Source organism: Bos taurus, chromosome 10 (genome assembly GCF_002263795.3).
Source record: "Bos taurus isolate L1 Dominette 01449 registration number 42190680 breed Hereford chromosome 10, ARS-UCD2.0, whole genome shotgun sequence".
Lineage (NCBI taxonomy): Eukaryota > Metazoa > Chordata > Mammalia > Artiodactyla > Bovidae > Bos > Bos taurus.
In genome coordinates, this window is record NC_037337.1 from 72,096,439 (window position 1) to 72,109,960 (window position 13,522).

The following is a 13,522-nucleotide window of genomic DNA, read 5'->3' on the forward strand; positions in this document are numbered from 1 at the left end:
GGCACAGTTCACTCTTTAGGACATGAAGAATGGGGTGGGTCGCCACTCCAAGTGCACTCTTTGAAGCCGAAATGTTTTCCAGTGTGGATGCCAGAACCTACTTCTGGCCAGCACCGTTCTTCCTCGCTCTCCTGCCATTCCCCACTGAGACTTGGCTGAGGTTCAGCTAAGTGCAGCAGTATTTTCTATTAAAACACCTAGGGCTGAGGTGACGTGATTTTTTCTCAATCTTTATTCTCCTAGACTGCTCTCCTGCATCTGACAGCACTGATCAGGCTTCCTGTTAGTACTTCCTTACAGATGTATGCCTGCGTGCTAAGTCACTTCAGTAGTGTCCAACTCTTCGCCACCCTATGGGCTGTAGCCTGCCATGCTCCTCTGTCCATGGGATTCTCCAGGCAAGAATACTGGAGTGGGTTGCCATTATCCTTCTCCAGGGGATCTTCCTGAACCAGGGATCGAATCTGCATCTCTTATGCCTCCTGCATTGGCAGATGGGTTCTTTAACTAGCGCCACCTGGGAAGCCCCTCAGATGTCCGGTAATTTGCAATTTGCATGTACTTCCTCAGGTTATCTCATTTTATCTTCACAACCACAAGGTAGCCAGGACAATGGTATCAAGTCCATTTTATATAGAAGAAACTGAGACATAAAGCAGATTTGCCCACATTGACATGATAGTAGAGACCAAAGCCAAGACAAATCTGTCTTCTCAGTCAAGGCTCATTCTATACCATGCCATCTTGGCTTCTTTGATACTATAATAATGAGGGTAATTACCATCTGATTGCCAAGCACTCTAGACGACCTAGGACCACACATACAGAACCTGAGGCTGAGGCAGCCTTAATGCCACTCAGCTAGTATGAGACAAGGAGCACACGTTCTCTTCTTGGCCCTTTGTTCTTTAGTCACTCAGGCGTATTCTTTGCAAGCCCACCAGGCTTCTCTGTCCATGGGATTGTCCAGGTGAGAATCCTGGAGTGGGTTGCCATTTCCTTCTCCAGGGAATCTTCCTAACTAGGAATGGAACCCAGGTCTCCTGCATTGCAGATGGGATCTTTACCAGTTGAACTACCAGGGAAGCCCTCATCCTACACAATCTCCAAAAACAAAATTATTCTATGGCTTCTCTTCCGATTTTCTAACCCTGTTATCTACAATCCTGTTATCATCTCCAAAATCCATTCCTTAATATACATTGCCAAGTGGAGACTTCCGTTCAAATGGCTTTTCTTCATTCTGAGCCCCATATGACAAAAATGAATGTATCATCCTCATCTCTCTGACCAGTTCCCCCTCCCACCCCTCTTTAGCACTGTCATTCTCCCAGCCATAGGCACAGAACCTTAGAGTTGATTCATTCCTCCCTTCATCCTCCTTGTCCTGTCAGTCACAAAGTCCTATGGAATATTCTGATGAAGTGCTCAACTTTCCTCCTCTTTCTTTCCAGGTACCTTCCTCTTTATTCTCATGGTTATTTATTCCAGGCTCCGAAAGTGACGTTGTTGGTCAACCTTCTTTCAGCAAAAGTGCAGGTTTTAGATCACCCCCATTGAGTTCATCATCTATGCATAACATTTAATCTTCCTAACCTAGCTTTCTACAGTCATTTCTCAGTATTCACTGGGAATTGGTTCCAGGACCCTGTGCAGATATCAATATCCATGGATGCTCAAGTCCCTTATATAATATGCTATAGTACAGTCGGCCCTTCTGAAACCAAAGGATACAGAAGGCTGAATGTATTACTTCCCCCAAATATAAACCTTCAAATGCCCCAGAATCCATATAAAAGGAGTCTGAAGTCCTGAATAGCCTTCAACATCTCTCCTCCAGAATCTGTCTCCCCGCACCCAAACAGGCAGGTTAAGATACCCTAGTCATTGCTCATCTCTATGTCACCACCCATGTCTCTCCCCTCACATAAAACTGCCTTTCTGCCACTTCTGCTTATTTCTATTCTATCCATCCTTTAGGCATAAGGCACATTCTACCTCTTTCAAGACACCAGGTACCCTGTAACTCATAAAATTATGAAATTCCTGCAGCGCTTATAGCTTGTAGCATCCATCCAAGGACCAGACTTGACTCTTGCTTGAGTTGTTTACCTTTGTTTTATGTGGATTAGTCACATCTCCCATCTAGATAGTAAGCTTGGAGGAATAGAGAAGACATAGCTCATGTTCCTCCATTCCCCACAGCTCCTAGAAAAATGCTGAGCCAGTAAGTCAGAAGGAGAGGAGAGTCAATATATCAGTGTTTCTTAAAGTTTTGACATGCATTTGGCAGGCTTGTTTCCCCGAGGTGAAGTCTGTGAATCATTTTGTGTTATTTTGAAAGCAGGAAGTCTACAGACCACATTTTAAGAAGCACTGATTTTTCGGGATTCATTGAACAATCCATGCCAAAAGGGAGATAGGACATTGCTGTTTACTCTTATGCATGACAACTAGATCAGCAATCATTTGAATACACATTTTCGGTTGCCCAAGACTTGTTTATAAAAAAATGAAGACTTGCTATGCATAAAACAAAATCCTAGCTACTTTTAAGAATGTGAGATATTCAACAAATTCCCCATATTCAGGAAGCAAGAATTTGTTCTATAACTGGTTTTATAACAATCTCATGTAGTAGATGAATTAAAAATTCCACTTGGGGACTGGACATGGAAGTTAGAATGCAGAACTGTTCCAGCTAAAAATGTAAATCATTAGGCAGCTTAGCAAATACGCTTTTACAATGAATAATCTGGCATAAATGTACAGTAGTGAGACAGAGGACTAAGGACAGAATCATATGATGCTTTTTGTGATAAGACATTAATTAATGAATTCCCCAAACATTTTAGAATATATTAAATATTTATGGAATTAGAGTCTGTAGTAAAAAATGAAAAGTACAGTTCAGGAAAAAAGAATAAAACGGATGCTTGCAGATAGCATGTTTTGCATTTAAGGTAATAACTGTTAATTATATAAAACTGTGTTGTTTTCAAGAGGCAAGTATGTTACATTATGGAGCTTGTCTCAACAACGGAGAATTAGAGAAGAATTTTTTTATAGAATTCTTTTTTAAATTGGAGGATAATTGCTTTACAATGCTGTGTTAGTTTCTACTGTATGACAACACGAATCAGCCATGAGTATACATGCTTCCCCTCCCTCTTGAGTTTGCCTCCCAGCCTTCATCCCATTCCTCTGGGTCATCACAGAGCACCAAGCTGAGCTTCCTGTGTTACACAGCAGCTTCCCATCAGCTAATTCACACATGGTAGTGCATATACGGCAGTGCCACTCTCTCAGTTTGTCACATCCTCTACTTCCCCTACTGTGTCCACAAGTTGGTTGTCTATGTGTCTCTATTCCTGCCTTACAAATAGGTTTATCAGTACCATTTTTCTAGATTCCCTAAAGAAGAGTGGCCTTCCATGGAAAGTACATTTTTTAGGAAGTCAATTTGAAGTTAGCTGTGGTTTTTGTAATAAGCACTGTTTCTGATTTCATTTGTATGCTATTCACTCTTAAGCAATATGCCTTCTTTAACAATCACAGGTAAGGTCAGGGGTATTGCTTTCTCTTATGAAGGAATAAAGATCTTGGTATAACACTTTCCATTCTAAGTTTCCTCCAGTAAACAGCAACCTCATTTGTTCTTAAATATCAGTAACTGAGAGGTAATCCATCTCTTTTTCTGAGCAATTCTAATTATCAGAACTTTCTCCTTCATTAAGTTGAAATGTGTTTCTCTGATTTACCTGCTAGTCCCAATTCTGCCTTGTAGTATCACCTCAGTCAAGTCTTTATTTGCTTCATAAGATTTCTTCTAGTGTTTGAATTTAACACTCATATCTCCTTTCATTCTCTTATTCTGGCTAAAAATTCTTAATTTTTTCGATCATTTCTCAAACAGCAATTTTTTCCCCCAGAAGCCACACCAATTTAGTCACCTTTCTCTCACCATACTACAGTTTCTATAAACCATGGCACCCATCACTTAGTATAACACTCCATATTTGGCCTGCCTAGGACAGAATCCAGGAGAACTACTACCTCATATAATGTGTACCCAAGACTTTCTATTAATATTACCTCAAATTACATAAGATATTTTAGTAATTTCACCATACCACTAGCTCATATTTAGTTAATTACAGTCCTCAAAGTTTCCATCCCTCACAATGAACTATTTTAGGTTGCATCTCATACACTCTGAACAAATTAAGCAGAATTTGCAGAACCCATAGTCAGAAATTTATATTTATGATTTTACAGGCTATTCTTCTTCCCTCATCTCTAAAATTATGTAACTTTGAAGCCCAAGACACTATGTTCTTTCCTAAACACAACAGCACTGGTTCACTGTACTCTACAATCTCTGCCATGGTTCTTCGCAATTTCAGTAATCACGTAGGTGATCATTCCACTCCCAGCCTGCCATTCTTCTGGAACCCAATCTTCTGATGACCTTGTCCTCTACTCCATCCTGGTCTTCCAATCTCCTCAATAACTGTACTCCCTCCTTAATCTCCATATCAAATAGCACACTGCTCATATCATCTTTTCTCTGTGCTTCATCGTCCTCTGTCCTCATTCCTCCTCCCCAGATTCTAAGATCAATCAGTAATCTCACTGCCTTGCATGCATCTGCTAACTCTACTGTCTACCTTATTTAATTCTCCCTCTACATCACTGGCTCAGGTGGTAAAGAATCTGCCTGCAATGCGGGAGACCAGGGTTCAACCCCTGGGTCGGGAAGATCCCCTGGAGAAGGGAATGGCAACCCACTCCAGTATTCTTGCCTGGAAAAGTCCATGGACAGAGGAGCCTAGCAAGCTACAGTCCATGGAGTGGCAAAGAGTCGGACACAACTGACTGAGCGTGCACACACACACACACACACACACACAGGACTTACCATACCTTGACTATATTTTTTGTTCTCTGTCTCCTTTCCCTCTTCTCTCCTTTCCTTCTTACACACACACACACACACACAATTTATTGGAAATAGACTTTCATTTGTCCCTTTCTGTACCATATACTTAGTGCTTAGAACAATGCATAGAATATAGCAGAAGTTCAATCGATAATAGTGTAATAATGAATGAATTAACAGTGCTCCCTTGCTGAATTTGATAACAATGGTTGTTGCTGAAGAGGAACAAGGGCTGGTTGGAAGACTGAGTGTGAAGAAGACTTCTTTTTCTCTGTATACCCTTTTGCACCTTTTAAATTTTATTTTTTTAAAAGCTTTTTATTTTGTATTGGAGTAGAGACAATTATCAAACTATGTTGTGATAGTTTCAAGTGAACAGCAAAGGGATTCAGCCAACACACACGTGTATCCATTCTCCCCCAAACACCTCTCCTATCCAGGCTTCCACATAACATTGAGCAGAGTTCCATGTGCCATACAATACTTGTTGGTTATCCATTTTAAATATAGCAGTATGTACATGTCCATCCCAAACTCCCTAACTATTCCTTCCCCATCCTTCCCCACCCCCTCAGCAACCATAAGTCCATTCTCTAAGCCTGTGAGTCTCTGTCTTGTAAGTTCATTCATATCACTTCTTTTTAGATTTCACATGTAAGGGATGTCATACACTATATCTCCTTTTCTGTCTTACTTTACTCAGTTAAAATTTAATATCACATGCATATGCTTCCTATTCCAAAAAGGAATTTTTTAAATTAGAGTAAAAAATTATTTTAGTGAAAAGAATTCACTTTTGAGTTAACATTAAAATCAAGATTTTTTAAATAGCAGTGATATCCTCTACCATATCAACAATCTTTTGAAACTTTGTGCCATTTGCAAAATTAAACAGCATGTTTTCTTTCTTTTCAATTAATTTTTACTGGTGTATAGTTGCTTTACAATGTTGTGTTGGGTTCTACTGTACAGCAAAGTGAATCAGCTATACGTATACATATATCCCCTCTTTTTTGGATTTCCTTTCCATTTAGGTCATTACAGAGCACTGAATAGAGTTCTCTGAGGTATACAGTAGGTTCTCATTAGTTATCTCTTTTATATACAGTATCAATAGTGTATATATGTCAACCCTAATCTCTCAATTCACCCCACTCCCCTCCTTTTCCCTCTTGGTGTCCATGTTTGTTCTCTACCTCTGTGTCTCTATTTCTGTTTTGCAGGTAAGACCATCTATACCATTTTTCTAGATTCCATATATATGCATTAATATATGACATTTGTTTTTCTGACTTACTTTACTCTGTAAGACAGTCTCTAGGTCCGTCCAGGTCTCTACAAATGATCCAATTTTAATCATTTTGTGGCTGAGTAATACTCCATTCTATATATATGCCATATCTTCTTTATCTGTTCCTCAGTTGATAGACATTTAGGTTGCTTCCATGTCCTGGCTATTGTAAATAATGCTGCAATAAACGTTGGGGTGCATGTTCTTTTTGAATTACAGTTTTCTCTGGGTATACGCCTAGTAGTGAGATTGCTAGGTCATATGGTAAGTTCTATTTTTAATTTTTTAAGGAGCCACCGTACTGTTCTCCTTAGTGGCTGTATCAGTTTACATTCCTGTTAACAGTGCCAAAGGGTTCTCTTTTCTCTACTCTCTCTTTAGCATTTATTGCTTGTGGATTGTTTAATGATGGCCATTTTGATGGGGGTGAGATGATACCACATTGTAGTTTTGATTTGCATTTCTCTAATAATTAATGATGTTGAGCATCTTATCACGTATTTGTTGGAGTTTTGATTTGCATTTCTCTAATAATTAGTGATGCTGAGCATCTTATCATGTATTTGTTGGTCATCTGTATGTCTTCTTCGGAGAAATGTCTATTTAGGTATTCTGCCTATTTTTTTGATTGGGTTGTTTGTTTTTTTGATAAACAGTGTGCTTTCTAAAGTAAGCTGGGTACTTCTAAAGTTCCTGGGCATAGTACATGCCGTGCATATGTTGGTGATTCAGAATATGAAAAACAGAAATAATGTTTTATAGGCATTATTTTTTTAGTGAATCAATGGATATTCCTGGCAATGTTCATGTTTATTTTCATGATTAATAAACATGCTGAATTTCAAAATTCAGCATGTTTATTATTTTCTAAGTGCTTATAAAAATATTTGGCATAATAATGCATTCTTAGATCTACAAGCACTCAGCAACAAATATATTGGCTTAGTACGTTTTTAATATCTATCATTTTCTCATTTTTTAAAATCATTCCCCACTTCAGCTTTTCTAAAATTAGTCTTATTCTCAAGAGACACTAGAATGACATTAAAACTGCTCACTGCACTCATTCTATACCACACGCAAAGTAGTCAGCTCAGAAGAGCCAAGCTTACTGGAGTAATGGTACAGGATTTTACTTGCTGTTTACTTATCCTGGGCTTCTGGTCTTTCTGTACGTTTTCTATTGTCCGACTTAAGAATTCTAACCCACTTTAATGGTTTTCCCTTGTGGCTCAGCCCGTTATGTGGGAGACCTGGGTTCGATCCCTGGGTTGGGAAGATCCCCTGGAGAAGAGAAAGGCTACCCACTCCAGTATTCTGGCCTAGACAATTCCATGGACTGTATAATGCATGGGGTCGCAAAGAGTCAGATATGACTGAGTGACTTTCACTCACTCATACCCAGTTTAATTCTTTATTTTTAAATGATCACCTCAATAACTTATAGTGAACTTCCATTATCTCACACAGACACAAGATTAAAGGATTAACTCTCTTAACAACTTTGATATATAACATACAGCACTGTTAATTATACCTGCCATGTTGTACGCTACATCCTGAGTACTTACTTATCTCAATTGGAAGTGTGTACCTTTTGAGTGCCTTCATCCAGTTCTCCCTCCACCCACCAAGCCTCTGACAACTGCAAATCTGATCTCTTTTTCTATGGGTTTGTTTGTTTTCGAAGTATTACTGACCTACAACACTATGTTAGTTCCTGTTACATAACATAGTGGTTCAGTATTTGTATACATTTCAACGTGATCACTATCCATTTTAAATAACATAGCTTAAATATGAATTGAGAAACTCTTCCCTCTCCTTTTTTCATTACTCACGAGAGCATCTTCCACAAGCAGTGAGCCTCTCCGGTTCATGTTCTTCTCATTGTTCTTTTTGTCCCCCAATATTACTTAAATAAAAGTCAGTTGTCTTACATCTTTCAACTATGTTCTTTCACAGAGAGTATTCCTATGTGATATATTAGTCTCTTGAAATAGGTCTTTTATTTTCACTGCTGTCTATATTTTATAGTGCCTTTTCCAAATCTTCCTTAGTCACCACTGAAATAATTTTCTTTAACTTTAAAATAAAAGCACAACCAACTAATACAAGGATCTTTGAGTACTATTCAGCCAGCTATTTCCATAAAGACAGAATTAGCTAGACAGTTAGGTAGATCGATGGATTTTATTTTCCCCCAGCTGTGCACTTTGGGCAACCTATGCTAGTATTTATTTATTCAGTGTCGACCTCAGAGAAGTAACTCACGCCTGTGTGCCAGTGTGGTTAGATTGTTATAATACCCTTCTAAACAAGCTTCCACCAGTGACTTGGGAATAAGGAAACTGAAAAAAAAAAAAAAAAAAACCTTTTTAAACTAAATACTAATGTGAAGTAGAAAGATGCACACGTTCTAGGAAACCACAACTTGTGTTCAGTACAGATCCTTACACAAAGGAGGCATTCAGGAAATGTTTACTAAATTGAGTTGAATCACAATGGTCTCTCATTTTATAGATAATAAACACTTTCCATAATCCAGGCTATGCAAGATAGACAGTATAGTGAACAAAATAATCCACTCTTTTCCAAATCCTCAAAGTCAGAAGTAGATGAACAGCCTAAAAAAAAGAGATGGGAGCAGGAAGGTTTATGCTGTATTTGTGGACAATGATAAGGATGGGGTTTCTGGAACAGTGAGTTCATGAAGAGGAAGTTATGCTGAAAGCTCTGATAAAGTTTATTTATCAATGTATTTTTAGTATATGTGATTCTACATTTTAATTTAACCAATTTGAATTCCCAATATGAAAGACATGCACAGTAGTTACTGCCAGAAATGTCATTGATTATATTCAGAGTCTATGCCCAGAGAAATAAATTGCGTTAGAAACTCTTATTTTCTTAAAGGTTCTGTAAAATACTGTAAAAGTAAGTGCAATGTTCCTTCCCATTTCAACAGAATTGCAGTTTTCTTAAAAGATGAAAGAAAACAGAAGATTAAAATCTATACCTTCTGAAGAGGATTGCTGGAAATGACTCCAAATAAAAAATACTTACACATCTATCAAACATATCCACAAGAAAAGAGTCAATCTAGCCTCTATGTGGATTTTAAAATATGATTGGTAATATGTGTGGTACAATTTATGATATTAAACAGAATAAATACAGCATATATAAACATTTCTGAAAGGTATTTAAATCATGATAGATTAAGAATAGTTTTTCCAATGGAGTATCATATTCAGCATTTGAAAATTATGAGTACTGTGGTCCAAGTAAATTAGGAGAATTTCTCTTTCTCTGTCCCTCTTCCTCCCTCCCTCTCTCTCTCTCTCTCCCTGTCACCCCTAACTCAGCAATCATCTAGAAATGTAAGGTAAATTATCTATAGGTCAATATCACTAAAGCAAATCATCACACTGGGCTGATTTCTCCAGGCCATTCTCAATTCTCTTATTCATTTTGCCTTCCATGCATGAATCAGTCAACGAGTTAATTTCTAAAGTAGCCAATGAATTAACATCTTACCATTGCATTTTGTTCAAATGTTCTATTTTAAATTCTTCCTTTAAACAAAGGGCCATTCTTCTATCCTTGTGTTATTGTATGCTCCTTTTGAATAGTTTTCAGGAATAAAATAACTAATCATGAAAAAACAAAACAGTTGCTCTTAACACCCTTTGTATAACGTTACTAGATGATGGCACTGATTCATGATTAACAACCTCACATGTTGTAGCCTACACATGGTGCATTAAATGTTCCCTTGGCAACAGACATATCATATGCCCATTATCAATTTTAGACATGAAAAATTGTAGCCTTAGAATAAGGTGTTACTTTTTGTTGAGAACATTTTCATCCCACTAAAGGGACAGAAGCAATGAGAATACCTGGAAATACAGTACTGATAGAGTTTTATCGTGCAATGCTAATGATATTTAAACATATATTCATTCCAGGACATCACAGAGAAATATTTTTAGAAATGTTTCTTCAAAAACTTTAATTACCATCAATGTATAAAAATGAATCACAGAATTTCTGTCCAGATGGCACGATTAGTGGTTTTTTCAGAGAAAAAAAGTTTTAAAACATCAATGTCTGTCTTACATTTTAGAATTCCATTTGAAAAAGAAACATAATTTGTTTACAATGTATCACACTCAACCTCTAAGTTACTTCTTAGTTTGATTTGAGTCCAAAAGAGCATCATTCTTTTAAAAAAGTAAAATTATGAGCTTAATAGGCTTCCTCTGGATTTTGTCCCTGATTAAGTTGAGGATGCACCTGCTAACTTTACTTATTGCAATAGAGCTGTTAAAATAACAGATAAGGAAGCCGGCCCAGATTTTGTTTAATTTTTTTCAAGATCTAGTAATTTATTTAGATATCATTTTTGGCATCTAGGCCTCTTATAACAGTCCATACTGAATACTGAATGCAAACTGAAAACACTAAATAACCAATAAATATATGACAAATTCCTTCAAGCAGCAATAATAAACTTTAAATTTTCTGTATAAATTGCAAACTTATGCTTCGTCCCCCTCCCTTCATTCTTTTCCCATCCAAACTCAGCACTATGTTTAATTTTACTAATACATTTGTTGCCTAGGATAGGAAATCCCTAGTATATCTAACAAACTATTTCTAAAATAATAGTAATAATGTTAAAAATTGCAAATGCCTACTTTGTCACAATTGTTCTAAGCATTTTATATACAGCAACTATTTTAGTGGATAGTATGTTATTGAGAGGAAGCTAAGTTTCCTTTCCTTAGTTCACCTGACCCTGATAACACCAATGAGAGGTGGGCAATGTTTATAAATGATTTATTTTGATGACGGTGGATAAAGGTTCTGTACTAGAAGCTACTCTCAACACAGAATGCTGATGGTAAATCAACCAAAAAGTACCTTCCTTTTTCTATTAGCTTTTGCCATCTTCTTTTGCAATTACAAAGTTTTGTTTTCATTTAGATTAAGTTGAGATCTTAGTCGGAAATCTTCCCCTCCCCCATATAATAACTAATACTGGACAAACGGGGTTTTTTGCTTTTGAGTCTGTCTTTTTTCTTTTTTGTTTGTATATGGTCTTTTTCTCTTCCCTTCAGAATGTTTTATTCAAAACATTCCCTAAACCTCCTTTCCTCAGCTCAAATCTTTAGTATAAAGCATAATCAAGACTACCTAAAGCACTCCATGTGACCCTTAAGAGAGGCAGTGGCTTAAGAAAAGGGTTCCCCTAAATCAGCTGCCAAGAACAAGCATGCCAGTCCCGCCCCCATTCCGTTCCCCCAGGATCACCTAGCACTCGGCCTTCAAGAGCTACATCTCCAAAACTACACAACTCTCATTCCACCCGGCAAAGCTTTCTCGGAGAACTACACAACACAGCACCCTCCCCCCGCCCTCCCCGCTCCTCGAAAACACGGAGTTCCTAAGCCGGCAGTCCCACTCCAAAGCTCGTTTCAGGCATCCTTTGGGCAGGATGCTTCATGATCTCAGGTCTCCGATGGGATCCAGTTCAGAAGGTGAAGTCAAGTGGAGGGAGGACAAACCCAGGGCAATTTCCTAACGCCCTCGCTGTTTCAGACTGCTGGCAAACTGTGCCTCCTAGCTACACCCACCGTCACTCAACAATCTCTAGCCTGCAGCCAGCGGCCGCTCTAAATTAGGGTTCCAAGTTCCAAAGCTTCCTTCGAGGTGGGAGCTTCGGGGAGCTGAAAAAGAAGGATTCTGGGCGGGGGACTGCCACAACTCCCAACCTTCTGGCTTCGCAGTCCCTCCGGAATTAAACACACCTAAGGCGTTTCAGTTTAGTGTGCGGTGAGCTAGAGGAAGGGAAGAGAAATGGGAGGAAGTAGGGTGTGGCGACTCTCGGAGATTAAGGAAAGGGAGAGTTAAAGTCACATCTCTGCCCTAGATTGAGCCGGGTCTAGGGGCAGCGGGCCTGCCGGTCGCTTTGTCGTCAGCTTCCCCTGTCGCGGGCGCGAGCCCTGCAGGCAAACATGCCCCCCGCCCCCTAAATCGTCCCAACTGGCCAAGCGGGCCCTGCAGCCCCCAGTCCCAAGGAAGAAACTTGTACACAGGCGCGCCAGCAGCTAGGATGCTGCGGTTTGCCTCTGAGGACAACTTTGAAAGCCAGAAAAATAATCATAACGAAATAAAAGGATCAATAGCATTTTGTTTTCTTCTGAGCCTTTGGAAAAAAATAAAATTTCTGTTCCTACCAGTCATTTAATATTTACAGGCGCCTGTGGCGAAAGGAGGAGGGGCGGGGACGGATTAAGGTTGGTACTGAAGATAGAGAACGCAAAGTAGGTTCCTAGGTGAGTTGCAGAGAAGGGGGCCGGCTAGGGGACCCGAGTTCCTGACGCCATTTGCGGGGCCGAGGCGCCCGCCCGCCTTACCTGTGGATGCAGTTTCCATGGCAACGGGCGGCGGCCGGGCGGGGCCCGAGCCCAGTTCCCGCGGCGCAGCTTCGGCGACCCCGGCGCCCAACCCCGGTCCCGGCTCCCCCGCCAGCGTCTCGGGCTTGGCTCCTTTCGGCGTCACCGCTTCGTCCTCCCCCTCCCCCCGGTCCCCGAGCCACTGGGACCCGGGGCCGGCCAGCGGCAGCAGCTCGTCTCGGGGATCCGGCGGCGCGGCCATGGCTGGCAGTTCCCCGGGCGCGGCGACAGCGGCTTGGCGGGGCCGAGGTGCAGTGACTGGGTGGGCGGGCGGGCGCTCGCTGCTGCTGCCCCCGCCGGGACTCGGGGCTTGGGGAGGCTGCGGTGTGAGCGCCGCCGCTGCTGCTGCAACTCCGGCCGAGCTGCTGCCTACAGCTCTCGGCGCTTCAGCTCCTCCTCCTCCTCCCCCTCCTCTTCCTCCCGGCCCCGCGGCGGCCTCTGCCCGCGCTCCTCCTCCTACTCCTGGCGCCGCCGCCACGGCCGCCTGGCTACTCCCAAGCCTGTTATTACGCAGGTGAAAAAGGCCTGCTAGGTCCGAGTCTTCCTTTGCACACGTCAGCCCCCGGCCTGCTAATGGCAGGCCTCGATTTAGGAGATGTGCCAAATCCACTTGAATCTTCCTCTCAGGTGGGGAGGAACCAGAGAGGATGAGCAGGTAGAAGCAGCCCCTAGCTGAAACGTGACTGATTAGGCAAGCTGCCCACCCAACTCATAAAGTTAAACCCGGACTGGTGTCCTGGGACCCGAGTCAAAGGAAACTGGAGCCATCAAGGCCACAGTTCTGAGGGTGACCAGTATCATCTGTGGATGGGGACTGGTCTT

At 40.7% G+C, this 13,522-nt stretch overlaps 1 protein-coding gene across 1 annotated transcript in view; it reads right to left on the reverse strand.

The window, feature by feature from the left end:
* Positions 1-13,073, reverse strand: part of RTN1 (reticulon 1) — a 243,855-nt gene extending 230,782 nt beyond the window's left edge. Inside the window, exon 1 of the mRNA XM_005212061.4 lies at positions 12,662-13,073. Coding sequence (XP_005212118.1) covers positions 12,662-12,902 — 241 coding nt within the window. The 5' untranslated portion in view covers positions 12,903-13,073. The remainder of the gene's footprint in view (positions 1-12,661) is intronic.
* Positions 13,074-13,522: the final 449 nt, after the last annotated feature.